Here is a 13,399-nt window from a genome sequence, read left to right on the forward strand (position 1 = left end):
TAGAGATTAATGGTAATTATTTTTTATTCATTTCATGCACTGTTTCAATTTGTTAAGCAGTTCAGAGACTGAGTAATAACACGATTCCTGCGTTTTGTGGTTTTCCAGGTTACAACTGCTAATTAGGATATTCTCAATCATCATGTGCACAAGTCAGTAGTTATGCCAAATTTTTACTATTAAATCACAACCAAGGAACACATTTCTTTCCACTTTCATGGATAGATTTACATTTGTATAAAAATAATCAGACAGCTACAAAAATAAGCATTTTTCTTAGGAAAAAAAAGGCAACATAAAAAAGCAGTATGGTATTTCTGTCTGGTTTTCCCATGTGATATAGCCATTACACAGAGGAGATGGAACCCTATAGAACTTACTCTGAAAATGCATGGGTTTTTTTAAGCATTTAAAATTCTAGTACTGAGGAAACGTTGAGTCAATCTTAGTGGCCCAAGCCATGAGCCCCCCTTTGATATCCTTAGCTAACACAGAACCAAACTCTTCAGCAGGCAACTCCTGCAGAATTTTTACAGCCTTCTGGGAATCATTTCCTAACTTGCAAACAACATATACAGGGAGAGGGGTTTGGTCATCAGTTCTCTGCTTTTCTTCGCAAATCCTTTTTTGTAAACGCTGCAGAGCCTGCTCATCCTTCTCCTCCAGGCTCCGGAGCGGGATGTGCAGGGCGTGCTGCAGGCGGCAGATCTCCGCCTCCACCTGCGGCCGCACATCCAGCAGCACGTGCGGCACCCGCGCGTCCAGCAGCTCCTTGTACTGCTGCACCGAGACCCTGTCCCCGCTGGGCAGCAGCCGCAGGGCCCGGCACTTGTCCGTGGCAGAGGAGCCGCAGAACGCCTCGTAATCCTGCAGGCAGGTGACGCTGGGGTTGTCCCCGCACACGGCGCAGTCCGCTTTCCTCGGCCGCAGCTTGATGTTGCGGAATCTCCCCTCGAGGGCGTCGAACATCAGCATGTAGCCGCCGAAGGAGGAGCCCATGCCCGAGGCGATCTTCAGCACCTCCAGCGCCTGCATGCAGCCGATGATGCCGGTGACCACGCCGAGCACGCCGCCGTCGGCGCAGTTGGTGACGGTGTCGGGCGGGGGCGGCTCGGGGAACAGGCAGCGGTAGCAGGGCCCGCCGCGGTAGTTGTACACGGCGAGCTGCCCCTCGAGGCGCAGGGCGCTGCCGGACACCAGCGGCTTGCCGGCCAGCACGCAGGCATCGCTCACCAGGTAGCGGGTGGGGACGTTGTCGGAGCAGTCGGCCACGATGTCGTACTGGCGCACGAGGCGCAGCGCGGAGCGCGGCCGCAGCGCCCCGCGGTACGGCACGTACTGCACGGCCGAGTTCAGCCGCCGCAGCGCCGCGGCCGCCGAGCGCGCCTTGGGCCGCCCGCGCCGCGCCTCGCCGTGCAGCACCTGCCGCTGCAGGTTGCTCGTCTCCACCACGTCGTGATCCACCAGCCCCAGGCGGCCCACGCCGGCCGCCGCCAGGTACTGCGCCAGCGGACAGCCCAGCCCGCCGCAGCCCACCACGAGCACGGAGCTCCGCGCCAGGCGCAGCTGCCCCCGCACGCCCAGCTCGGGCAGCACCAGCTGCCGGCTGTACCGCAGGATCTCGGCCGCGCTCAGCGCCGACCGCGCCGGCAGAGGCGGCAGCTCCGCGGGGAAGCCGAGGGCTCCCTCCTCCTCCTCCTCCTCCTCGTCGTCCTCATCCTCCTCGTCGGCATCCCCCGAGTCCCCCCGCGCCAGCTCGGCCGCCAGGCGCTCCCGCAGCCCGCGGGCTCCATCCTCATCCTCGGCATCCCCCGCGTCCCCCCGCGCCGGCTCGGCCGCCGAGGGCTGCCGCGCCCCGCAGGCTCCCTCGTCCCGCTCTCCGTCCTCCTCCTGCTCGGCCGTGTCCCCCCGCGCCAGCTCGGCCGCCAGCCGCTCCCGCAGCCCGCGCAGCTCGCGCTCCCGCCGGCGGATCTCGGCCCGCAGCCGCGCCGCCGCTGCCCCCGCCATGGCCGCCGCCGCCGCCGCCACCGGCCCCGCCGCTTCCGGCGCGGCGCCGCGTCACTGCCGCCATGGCGGCGCGGGGCCCCGGCCGCGTCTCCGTGCTGCTGCCCACCTACAACGAGCGCGACAACCTGCCCCTCGTCGTGTGGCTGCTGGTGCGCACCTTCAGCGACAGGTACCGGGGACACCGCCGGGGCCGGGGCGCAGCCCGGGGCCGGTGCGGGGTGCGGGCAGGGCTGCGCAGTGACAGCTGTGTCTGCGGGGCTGGGGAGTGCCCGGCCGTAGAGTGACCCGGGGGCGGCAGGAGTGCGGAGGGCAGGGACGCCATCCCTGCAGGTGTCCCTGACCCGCGCGAGTCACCCGGCACTGGGATGGAAATCCCTCCCAGAACATCGAGTCCCATGAAGCCCTGCCCCATCCCCACCTCGTCCCGGGCACCGAGTGCCACCTCCCGCCCTTCCTGGGACACCCCCAGGGATGGGCACTCCAACCCGCCCTGGGCACCCCGCCTGCTCATTGGGAAATCATTCTCGTTCCAGTGGGATCGACTTCGAAATTATCATCATAGATGATGGAAGCCCGGATGGGACACAGGAAGTTGCTCAGCAGCTGGAAAAAATATATGGATCAGATAAAATAGTGAGTTGTGTATTCAGTAATATTTTTTTTCTATTTTTTTGTATCGGAAAGTACTGTAAGTCCTTGAGAGCTGGGATGGATTCCCTGCATTCTGCCCTTTCTTCCCATCCTTAAGCTGTTGTACACCACTTTAGACACGTGTAAGCTCAGGATAGTTCATTCTGACCAAATATGCAAGATCATGAATTCTTTGCAAAACGTTGTCAGTCCTCGGTGCATTGCTGTGTGCTCCTGAGCAATGACTGTGAGTGTTGCTGTGCTTGGTGCAGGCCTGAGGGAAAGATAGGGTTTGGATAAGATTTAATTTCATTTTAATTGACTGCAGAAGTAAGGACATTGGAAAGATGAAAGCTGGGCTGGGCTTATGATTTATTTTTAATCTGTCTGATTACATTCCTCAAGAACAAGAATTTTTTAGGAATTTTTTATTTAGTTTTTTTATCTATGTAATATATTACTGCATAACCTTCAGTTATATACAAGATGCTGTCATTTACTTAGTGGCAGTCAGATACTTTTCCAATCTGTTACTCCATAAATACCAAGTTTTTTAAAGTATTTTTGGACTAAGTTGCACTTATGAAGATTGTTTTAGGAAAAAAAAATATATAGGAAATTTCAGAGTCTTTTTTAAAACTGTATGTCAAGTCATTTATGTGTTTTTTATATCTCCTGTAGCTCCTGAGACCCAGAGCAAAGAAGTTAGGCCTGGGTAAGTCCTTATTAACTCTGATTAGTAAAAGCAAATAAAAGAATCTGCTGGATACTTTGATTCAGTGTATAAAGGTCCAGAAAAAAATCACAGTAAAGCCCAAAAGCAGAAACACATTTTCATCAAGTTGTTTGTAAACAAACAAGCTTTAAAAATGCACATAAAAGTCCCAGTGTGTTTCTGAAACATTTCCCAGAAGCTCAGAGCAGATCCTCGGTGCTGCCCTGACCCACTGGGCCCAGGATGGGGCTGAGGATTGGTGATGACTTGGAGCCCAGTCTGGTTCCTGAGGCTCCTGAGTGCAGGTGGTGCTTTGTAAATGACATTTCCAGTGGTGGCCCATCCTCAGGTGAAGTTTCTCTGTGCATTTCTGTGTTCAGAGAGTGAGGGCAGTTGTTTCTGTGTCCATCAGGCACTGCTTACATTCATGGAATGAAGTATGCCACTGGGGATTTCATCGTTATCATGGATGCTGACCTCTCCCACCATGTAAGGCTGCATGTCTTCTACCCTGGTACAGTCTGCTGCAATTCACTGGTCAGTGCTTGCTGTTGTTTTACCCCTGCCTTTCTTTCTTTCATTTCAGCCAAAATTCATTCCAGAGTTTATCAGGTAGGTGCCAATTATAGTATGAAAGTTAATCTTTATAATTTTATTTATGAGGCAGTCTATGGAATTCTGTGCCACAGTGGGTAAAAGATAACTATGAGATTCCCTGAAGTAGCTCTTTATAAGAGAACAATTGACAGATGTTTGACTAATGCTCATAGCCACCCTAACTGTTGCTTTCCTCTCTTCTTATTTGTTCAGAAGTTTGTAAAATACAGATTTTGTACTGAAAGAGTGATTGTTCTTACTTTGAAATTTGAACTTTGAAACATTCCTCCAGTTTTTCTGATACAGCCAATTGTTTATAGAAAGCAGAAAGAAGGTAATTTTGACATTGTATCTGGAACAAGATATAAAGGAAACGGAGGAGTGTATGGCTGGGATTTGAAAAGAAAGTTAATCAGGTTAGTACTTTTCAGCTCTTCACCCAGAAAATTGTTACTTGTAAATAATAATTCCAAGTACTCCATCCCTGTAAGCTGAACTCCTCAGCCCCCAGAAGTGCTGTGGCTGCTGGGCACTGCAGTCACACTGAATACCAGGAGCACCCACCACTGGCAGTTCTTTGGTTCCAATCCACCAAGAAGGACTGGAATGACACAGGTGGGCTGGGAAAAGGGGTTGGACCAGTGGCCTCAGGTTGGGCCAGACATCCAGTTCCAGCATCCAGGGAACAGGCTGAGGCTGAGCCCTGGCAGGTGTGAGGGACACCCTCAGCCTGCACAGCCTGAATGCTCCTGTCCCTCCCAGACAACAGGCAGATGTTCATGTTTATTTATCCCACAAAGAATCTGCAGTCTGATCTGGAGGTGGATCTGGGTTGCTCCTGGTTTTTCATGGCTGGAGTAAGTGCCCATCTTTATGTACTACACAACTCTGACATGGATGTTTCCTTTCACAGTCGCGGAGCCAATTTTCTGACTCAGGTCTTGCTGAGACCGGGGGCATCAGATCTAACAGGGAGTTTCAGGTAGGGTCTGGTTTGCAATTCCTAGAGTTTATTGGAAATTAAGAAACTGCTGGCCAAGGAACTGGGGTAAGAAGAGACGTTCTTTACTGTGGAATGTGAAATCTGTTTGGAAAGGGTGGAAGGAACGGTGGATTAGATTGCAAGAACTGCTGCTCCCATGACCTCGTTAGAGAGTTTATAAATAGTAATGAGCTGAGTGATTGCAGTTCAGATTCCTACACTCTGTCTGGATTTCTGAATTCCAGAAACTGGGCTTCAGGCTTTATTTCCTTTGGAATTGTTTCCAGGTTGTACAGGAAAGAAGTCTTACAGAAGCTGATGGAGAAGTGTGTTTCTAAAGGATATGTCTTCCAGATGGAGATGATTGTCCGGGCTCGGCAGCTGGGATTCACCGTTGGAGAGGTATGGGGCAAGCTGGGATGGGTACACTGTGCTTCCCTTCCATGGGACACACATTGCAGACTTCTGGGTACTTCAGGAAGCAGCCAAGATTTTAAATTAATACAAAGAAATTACATGTGTAGAGTTCTGTTTTTCCAGCTTTGTCAGGTGAATGCCAGACCTGAAGTGCAGTTATTTATTCCCCTCTTCCTGTTGCCATTCCTTTTGCAGCACACAATTTTACAAGGTTCTTCAAAGGAGGGAAAGAAGTCAAAATACACCACAAAGCTGCTCTGAGCCTTTTCTTCCCTGCTTCCTATTGTACAGACATCTCTACTCAAGTCTTTACAAATTATTTCTTTTTTCCAGCAGCCTGATTCTATTTCAGATTTGTTCTCTGTCAACTATTGCCTTGTTATTTTCCAACTTTTCAGCTCTCACAACTTTCTGCTTCTAAACTCCTTGAATGTGCTGTCTATAGTCAATGAAAAAACTCCATACAATTGTTAGATTCTCTGTCTCCAGCAGTCTGCTGCCTTTTTTATTTCATTGAATTGCTCTTGCTGCATCTTTAAAGATGCTTCACTGGGAATCTCTCTGCAGGAGAATCTTAGAGACAGTTCTTCGTCCTCGTTTCCAGGACTATGAATTGTCAGAGAATTGTGGTGCTTGTACTTCTCTCTCTAAACTTCACATGTGGCATTTCTGCATCGACACAGGGTAGAGCATTTCCTCACAACAAAGCAGCTCTTTTCCCCCACCCTTTTTTGGTTGTGGAACAGCATCCCAGGGAAAAATATTTCTTCAGCAAAGTTGGGAATTGAGCTTGAGCTGTGCCAGTTTGAAAGGAATAATGGCTGATGAGAACTCACACAGGCTGTACCTGAAGAGTTGCATGCACATCTCTCCTGTTCTGCTGTACTTCACCAGGTGTGCAGTGTCCTCCAGCACATGGAATAGAGCCTGTGAGACCAATGAGGGAACCTCTTGTGCAAGGAAGGCAGAAGCCCAGGAACAGCTCAGTGCTCAATTCCTATGCTGAAGGGTAACACTGGAGTCCCCTTAGAGGAGATATTAACTATTCTTCATCCTGGTCAGGAAGTGCCACTTGTGCCATGCTGCCCTGGCACTCAGTGACTTCTGCCCATTCCCTGCAGATCAGCTGTGTGGAGTTGCCAGGATTGTCACTGGGATCAGCAAGGTGACACTGCTAAGACAGCAGAGTCATTGCTGAGTCTTTCTGCCTGCCTTTTTGGGCATCTTCCTCCCATCTTCTTGTCTGGACTCTTTTCTGTCTTGGCCTGACCTGCTGGAATTGTGAGACGTGCAGAGGGCTGGGGATTTGTGTGTTCCTCTTGCCAGGTGATTTCTGGTTGACACTGCCAGCAAAACACCAAGCCAGTTTTTTAGTGCCTATTACAATTGCAGTTCTTTATTTTAGTTCCTGAAGTATTTCAGTTTTGCAGACAAACATTATAGAAATGGTTGAATATTCTCACACAGGGTTGGCAGAATGTTCTGTCACGTGTCCCTTGAGTGTGCTCAGAGGAGTGAAAGCAGAAGGTTCCCAACATCTCATGAGCAGTGAGTTCATCTGGACAGTGTCACTTTGTGAAGGAAACCAGAATTAATGTGTCAAATGCCCGTAAATGCTGCAAATAATCTCTGAAATGGCCAAAGACTGTTAAAAACAGGTCTTGTACAGTAGGCACTGTCGTGTTCTGAAGTCATCTCCCAGCCAGGGTGAGGTTGAGCTGTTCTGTGCTGGGGGCAGATCTGTGCTTCCTGAGGCACCGACTCAAAGGCTCTGGGTTTGGCTGACAAGGAAATGCTTTGTGAGCTGTTAGTTTGCTCTGCCTGGGTAGATCATCCAGCCATGAGTAATGTCTTTGGATCAGCTTGAAAGGTGATAAACCAAGACATTCCACACTCCCCAGCTGTGGGGCACCACTGCAGGCCCTGGTGAGCACTGCCACAAAGGAGCCAGCCTGGAGCTTGCCTCCTCCCCATGCCTGAACAAGCTCCAACTCAAAGGCCCCTCTTTTGTTTCCAGAATTTCTGATGGTTTCGGTTTTGAGCCTCAAAACCAATTTTGCTTGTTTCAACAGGTTCCCATCTCCTTTGTGGACCGTGTCTATGGAGAATCCAAACTGGGAGGCAACGAAATTGTCTCCTTCCTAAAGGGGCTCTTGACCTTATTTGCTACAACCTGAGAGTTCATCCTAAAGTAATTTTGCTAGACAAATATTTTCTGATGTCTGTGTAGATTTAAACACATAATGGCAAAAGCTTGATCGTTTGTGTGGTGACCAGAAGACCTGCTATGACCTAACAATTAAACACCATCAACAATAAATCAAATGTTCTGCAGCCCAGAATGCTCCTTCCGACAGAAATGGACTATATGCTAAACTAAAAATTAATAAAGGCTAATGCTTTTCTATTTTTGTAAGAATAATTGTCTTAATAAAGAACACAAAGCTAAATGATCTTTTGCATTTGGAAATGAATCATAATTCAGCAGAAGCTAAGGATAATTTTGAAATAAAGAAGAGCAAGGACAATAAAACCCTGGAATGTGTCCTGTCTTTGTTCTGCGGTTTGTAGATATTAATTTAAATAGATACTAATTCGTGTCCTTTCTTTCCCTCAGCACATGTACACATTGTCATGAAGCAGCTCCAAAGAACTGGATTTAAGGGTCAGTGAAATCTGCAGTAAATAGGTTTTATCTATTTATATCTCATTTGAAGGTTTCATAGGAAAAAATGTTACTTTAAGTTAAAAATAATTACAAAATTTTTAATGACCAAATAATGATGGTTTAGAATTTTTTAAAATTTACATAATGCTGATTATTTGCTGGCATGCAAATTAAGCCTCATGAAGTTAATATTTTCCTCACTTTTATGTAGGGATATGTAACTGAAGTCCAGTGTATGAATTATCCATCACCTGACTGCTGTGAATTAGGGTTCAGCTTTTAGAAGGTCCATGGCTACTTTTTTAATTATGAAAATTACCTGGTAAAATTCCTTCATTTATTGATGAGATCACATGTGGAGGAAGGTGCTTTCACATATCAGCCAGGGTCACAGTGCAGGAGTATTTTGTGTGCTGCAGTGTGTGAAAGTTTGAAATGTGACAGGGCAGTCAGGTTTCAGGTAAATAGGTGACATTTCTCACTATGCTTAAAGGTGACGGATTTATCAGGAAAAAAAGTGCTATAAAGGAACAAACCCAAGAGCTCCATGGCTTCAGGACATGAGCAGACATAACAGTGCCTGAAATTAGAAAAACTGGACTCAGTCTGCACTCACCTGCTTGCAGGAAGCCCCTCTGAAGGAAGCAATCCATGGATCCCATGGGCACAGGAAGCATTAGGAACATCCAGGCTTTCCTGCCTTAGTGGGATCTACAAACACACACATTTCACCACAAACACACCGGGGAAACCATTTGGCTTTCCCTAGCAAAAGAAAGTTGTGATTTTGCTGTTCTCAAAATGTTAGTAACAGACGATAGTGGAAACAGCACTTCTAGAATCTGTGAGGATCAGGTGCTTGGAACTCCATAAAATGTCTTAAATATTCATGTACTAGGGATTTATATAGTGGCATTTTAATTCTCAGTTCCTTAATACCATTGCAATGCTCTCCTTGCCTTGTTTTGGCCACCACAAAACACTGACTTGACATTTACTGAGAATTTTTCATTTTATGTCCTTGGCTTTACAGTTCCACATAAATCAGCTTTTCTTAATTACATCCATATTCATTTCCTAGGAAGGCACAAATACTCTGCTAATGCACTTTCTCTATTATACTTTCTCAGGAATCTGTGTCTGCAAGCACTCAATCATCTGGCAGGAGCAGGAGCTTCAATTGCTTCCTGGCTCCCATCAGAGCAGGGCTGGAGCATGTTGAATGCAGGGGAGAAGGTAACTCACATTTGGCACTGTGACTTCCCTGTCCCTAAGCAGATTTAGGGGGTCAGGCACAAGGCCCAGCAGTTCAGTGCCTCTGACCCAGGAGGATGCTGAAGCTGGGACAACCACTCAGACCCCAAGGCCTGGCTCATTTGTGTTCTGGGATGAGAATTCAGAGTCAGAACCAGATCCCCAGCTGCTCTCTTTGGTGAGGATTTGTCTGTTCTGAGGTTCAGGGGAGTCAGCTTCCCTTTGGCTTTGGGTTTTTGACAAAATCTGAGACGTTAACCTCAGCCTGCAATAAAGATGAACCTCACTGCCAATATAAACACTATAATCAAATAGATTTTCCAGTGGACTATGTAGAAATCCAACTGCAAGGCTCCACAACCTTCTGCATATCAACAGTAAAAAATAATGATGACTAATCAATAATATTTATTTGAGGGCCTGTCAGGATCCCAAGTACAAGCCTGGATTGCAGTCTTGGCAGAAATGAATTCCGTGACAGATTGCCTGCTGAGTTCAGTGCAGGGATGACTTCAGCGACAGATTTCAGTGGCTGGCATTCCAGAGCTGAGGCAAGTGCTGATACCAGGATCAGCAGGAGCAGGGGCTGTGCAGGGGCCAGGACTGCTTATCAAACTCTTCCTTGCTTTAGAACATGTTTATTACCTGCCCTGTGCCATGCTGCAGGAGACATGGGCAAAGAGAGTAACTAGTGCCAAGGACAGCAATTGTGAGCATCATCTCCTCCTCTGTTCCTGCCACATTTTACCCTCTCTCTCCAGGCATTGTGGCAATTAAAAACTTTCTCATAGACTGGTTGTTACTGTCCAAGGGGAAGTATATTAGAACCAGAGAGAGAAAAATGAATTGCACCTTTTAATCCAAAACTAGATCTGGAAACGGAGCCACTGAGAGGGATTTCAACAAAGCAGAGAGCATAAAGTGGGAAGTTGTCCCTGAACTGACTGTTCAACAGAAACTGGCACCAATGCTGGCAGGTGCCTGAGCAGCACAGGAGCTGGGGGGCTTAGTGGGTCTTAAAGATCATTGGGAGATCAGTGGTCCTAATGCTGATTAACTTACTTGTATTTATTATATAATTAATTATGTTGTGTGTAAAACCATCAATAGTTGTCTTAATTATTTTGTATTTGAATAAGACCCAAGCATGACACTGCTTCTGAACTAGTACTAGGATGAATCTGGGCACAGTTTTGACCTGATGCAGCAGCACAACGCATGTGCAATTAAACCTATTCAGCTTGGGAGTGCTAATCGTCTCCCCTCTGGTGTGAAGTGTTTAGTCTCTTACAATGCAGTGATTTTACTGATTTTTCCAGAGGTTGTATTGTGAGAAACAATACCCACTTCTGCAATAGAAAAAGTAGATTAAGACTATTAGCATCAACTTCGGTTTCATTTTGTTCACTCTGTACACACAGGAGAAAAATCATGTCAAGACTCCTTTTCTCCTTCTTCCCCACTGTTTGAATTTTAGCTTTACCATCAATCTTTTTACACAAACTTTGTAAATTCTCATCTTTCTTCTAGCTCTCTGTTGACAGCTGTCACACTGCAAACCACCAGGAGAAACCTCCTGAGCTGAATGAGAACAAGATCTTGTCCATCACTCAGGACTGCTGTCACACCACCTCTCATCCTTCCCCCATTTTCTCAGCCCTGTCATTGCAGATTTTACCCCGAGGCAGGCAGTGGCTCCCTTCTGCTCCAGCTTCTGCTGCCACATCTCCCTCCCCTCCTGTTCTCTCCCCTACACTAAAAACCTCTGCCTGCACTCAGTGTTTCTGCCTCCCAACACCCTCCTTTCTATCTGGCTCTAGTTTCCTCCCCTCCCATGCCTAATTCCAGTTTCTAAACTTTTCTCACATGGTTTTCCATACTGTAATCATAGACTGAGTACCAACATCATGGCTGGGAGTGTTCCCAGCTGGAAACTCCTTGATATTGCTGCTCTGGGGGAACTCTCTATCCTCTTCAGTCTCCATCCCAACTTTATCTTACCTTGTCTTCTGGTAAGTATATACAGCAAGATAAAAACTTACTACATACCTTCACTTGCTCCCAGAATTCAGGAGAGGGAATGATGCCCAACAGCCTGTTCAGTTCTCCTCTCTCGATTCCAAGCCTCTGTGTTTGAGCTGTTGTGTCCTTTGCACAGATCTTCGTGCTGTGTTCACTCCCTTAAATATCTCTCAAATGTCATTTCTGTCTCCAGCTGCATTATCATACCCCACTACACTCAGTTCCTCCAACCTTCAGACACTTCTGCTTACTCAAATCCAGCCCTTAGAGCAGGTCTGTGGGTGGTTCTTCTGGAGCTGTTGTATTTTTTGTATTAAGTGATGGCTAAAAAGTGGTCAGTGGCAAGGCACAAATAAAATAGTGTTGAAATAGGAAGGTGCTCAGGTTTGGGGCTGTGTATTTTAGGGAGGAGCAGACTGGCTCATGCAGCCACGAAATTAACTGAGAGATTCTGAATGTGGTTCTGACTTAGCAACATTTTGAAATGTTTCCCAACATACTTCAATAACATGCTTCAATAATTGTGCCATCAGAGGAAAAATAGCTACTCTTGGAAGGCAAAATTATGTTTTTATAGGAAAACCAAACCAGCTCTCTTTGCTTTCCTTCCTTGAGACAGATTGCACACGTGTCTCAGGTGTACCTCAGTTCTAGGGGCTCTTTAACACCAAAGCACCAGCTTTGGTTTTAAAGTTTTGTGTATTCCCTGGTTTTTTAATTTACATTCCCGTGTAAAAGATTTTGTGACTTCCTGACTCTTTAGACCACTGATGTGAAGATGCCATGGGAGCACCCAGTGAAACCCAGGTGTGACTTGCAGAGACAAGCAGGGGATTTCTATATCCCACTGAGCCAGAAAGTCCCAAAGCAGCCTCAGAAACACAATGTCACCGAATTCTTCATAAACACTGCTTCAGTGAGTTGTGATAAACAGCATGTACAGATTGTCAGGACACCAGTCACCTGAAAATACAGGAGATCCTAATTTACATGAAGTCTAAAGAACTGGTGACAACTTTTCTCTGCTTTTATACCTCAGGCAAGGAATCAAATTTCCTTTCTAGTATTGTGAGGCTGAACTCTAGTGTGTCACTGAACCAGAAAGGGTGTGAACACTGAGGATGGAGGGAATTACACTTTACTTCCTCCTCCAAGTGCTTGTGTCTTTCTGAAGTAACAAAAGCCATCCATTCCTGCCACTCCTAAAGGCCTTTTTAGAATTCATCCTTGTTTGTTGAAGAGATCTTGAGCAGTGTTGTGATCCACAAGGAAGAGCTGCATGTGGGGTCTTGTCCTGATCCAATGTTCCTGCTGCAAAACGGGATGTCCAGTGGCTCTGCACAGGTGTGTGTGAACACACGTGCACAGGGCTCACCAGAGAGATCACGGCCCCACCTTGGGCGCTGGCCTGTTCTCAGGGTGTTAACCCAAAATGTGAAGGCACACAGAGGGGTTCCTGTGCAGGGCCACGAGTTGGACTCGATGGTCCTGGTGGGCACCTTCCAGCTCAGCACATTCTGTGGTTCTGTGACGAATTTGGATTTCAGAACGTGGCAGCACATAAATCTCACAGCTCCTGTGTGGCCTCACAGAATTCCCTGACCAATGCCACTGTCCCAGCCCATGGCAAGCTGGGCAAAGGGTGTCAAAGCGAGGCTCCCGCATGGCCATCGCCTCACATGACGCCTCCTCCCCTCCCCGGGCTTGGGACCCCCAGCCCCGGCCAGGCTGCGATGGGCACAAGCCCAGAGTCAGTATGGCTGGGAGGGACTCAGTGGCTCAGCTGGTGCCAGCCCCCTGCTCCAGCAGCGCCAGCCCAGAGCACATGGCACAGGACTGCGTCCAGACTGTTCTGGAATGAGATCACACAGCCTCTCTGGCCTTTGCTCAGGGCTGGGCACTGCCCAGGGCAGCAGCTCTGCCTCCTGTGCCAGAGGAATTGCTGGGATCAGTCCCTGCCTGCAGCTCTGGGACCATTGCTGGGCCTGGAGCAGACCTGGGCCTGCTCTGACCGCCTGCAACCAGGGACAGCCAGGGCTGAGGCCCCTCTCCAGCCTGATCAGCCCCATCTCCCTCAGCCATTCCTGAGCCCTTCCTGAAGGGTCTG

The 13,399-nt window shown here is 48.0% G+C and overlaps 2 protein-coding genes across 2 annotated transcripts; one reads left to right on the forward strand and one right to left on the reverse strand.

The window, feature by feature from the left end:
- MOCS3 (molybdenum cofactor synthesis 3) lies at positions 1–2,022 on the reverse strand. The gene has a single exon (XM_050982216.1). It carries the CDS (start codon positions 2,005–2,007, stop codon positions 418–420), a length of 1,590 nt encoding a protein of 529 aa, XP_050838173.1. The 5' UTR covers positions 2,008–2,022; the 3' UTR covers positions 1–417.
- A 47-nt stretch (positions 2,023–2,069) lies between these two features.
- On the forward strand, positions 2,070–7,881 carry DPM1 (dolichyl-phosphate mannosyltransferase subunit 1, catalytic). Its single transcript, XM_030233029.2, has 9 exons — positions 2,070–2,176; positions 2,541–2,640; positions 3,319–3,352; positions 3,765–3,841; positions 3,939–3,964; positions 4,270–4,365; positions 4,863–4,931; positions 5,219–5,333; positions 7,421–7,881. The coding sequence occupies exons 1-9, from the start codon at positions 2,070–2,072 to the stop codon at positions 7,523–7,525; spliced, it is 729 nt and encodes a 242-aa protein (XP_030088889.1). The 3' UTR covers positions 7,526–7,881.
- Positions 7,882–13,399: the final 5,518 nt, after the last annotated feature.

This window comes from Serinus canaria, chromosome 20 (assembly GCF_022539315.1).
Source record: "Serinus canaria isolate serCan28SL12 chromosome 20, serCan2020, whole genome shotgun sequence".
Classification (NCBI taxonomy): Eukaryota; Metazoa; Chordata; class Aves; order Passeriformes; family Fringillidae; genus Serinus; species Serinus canaria.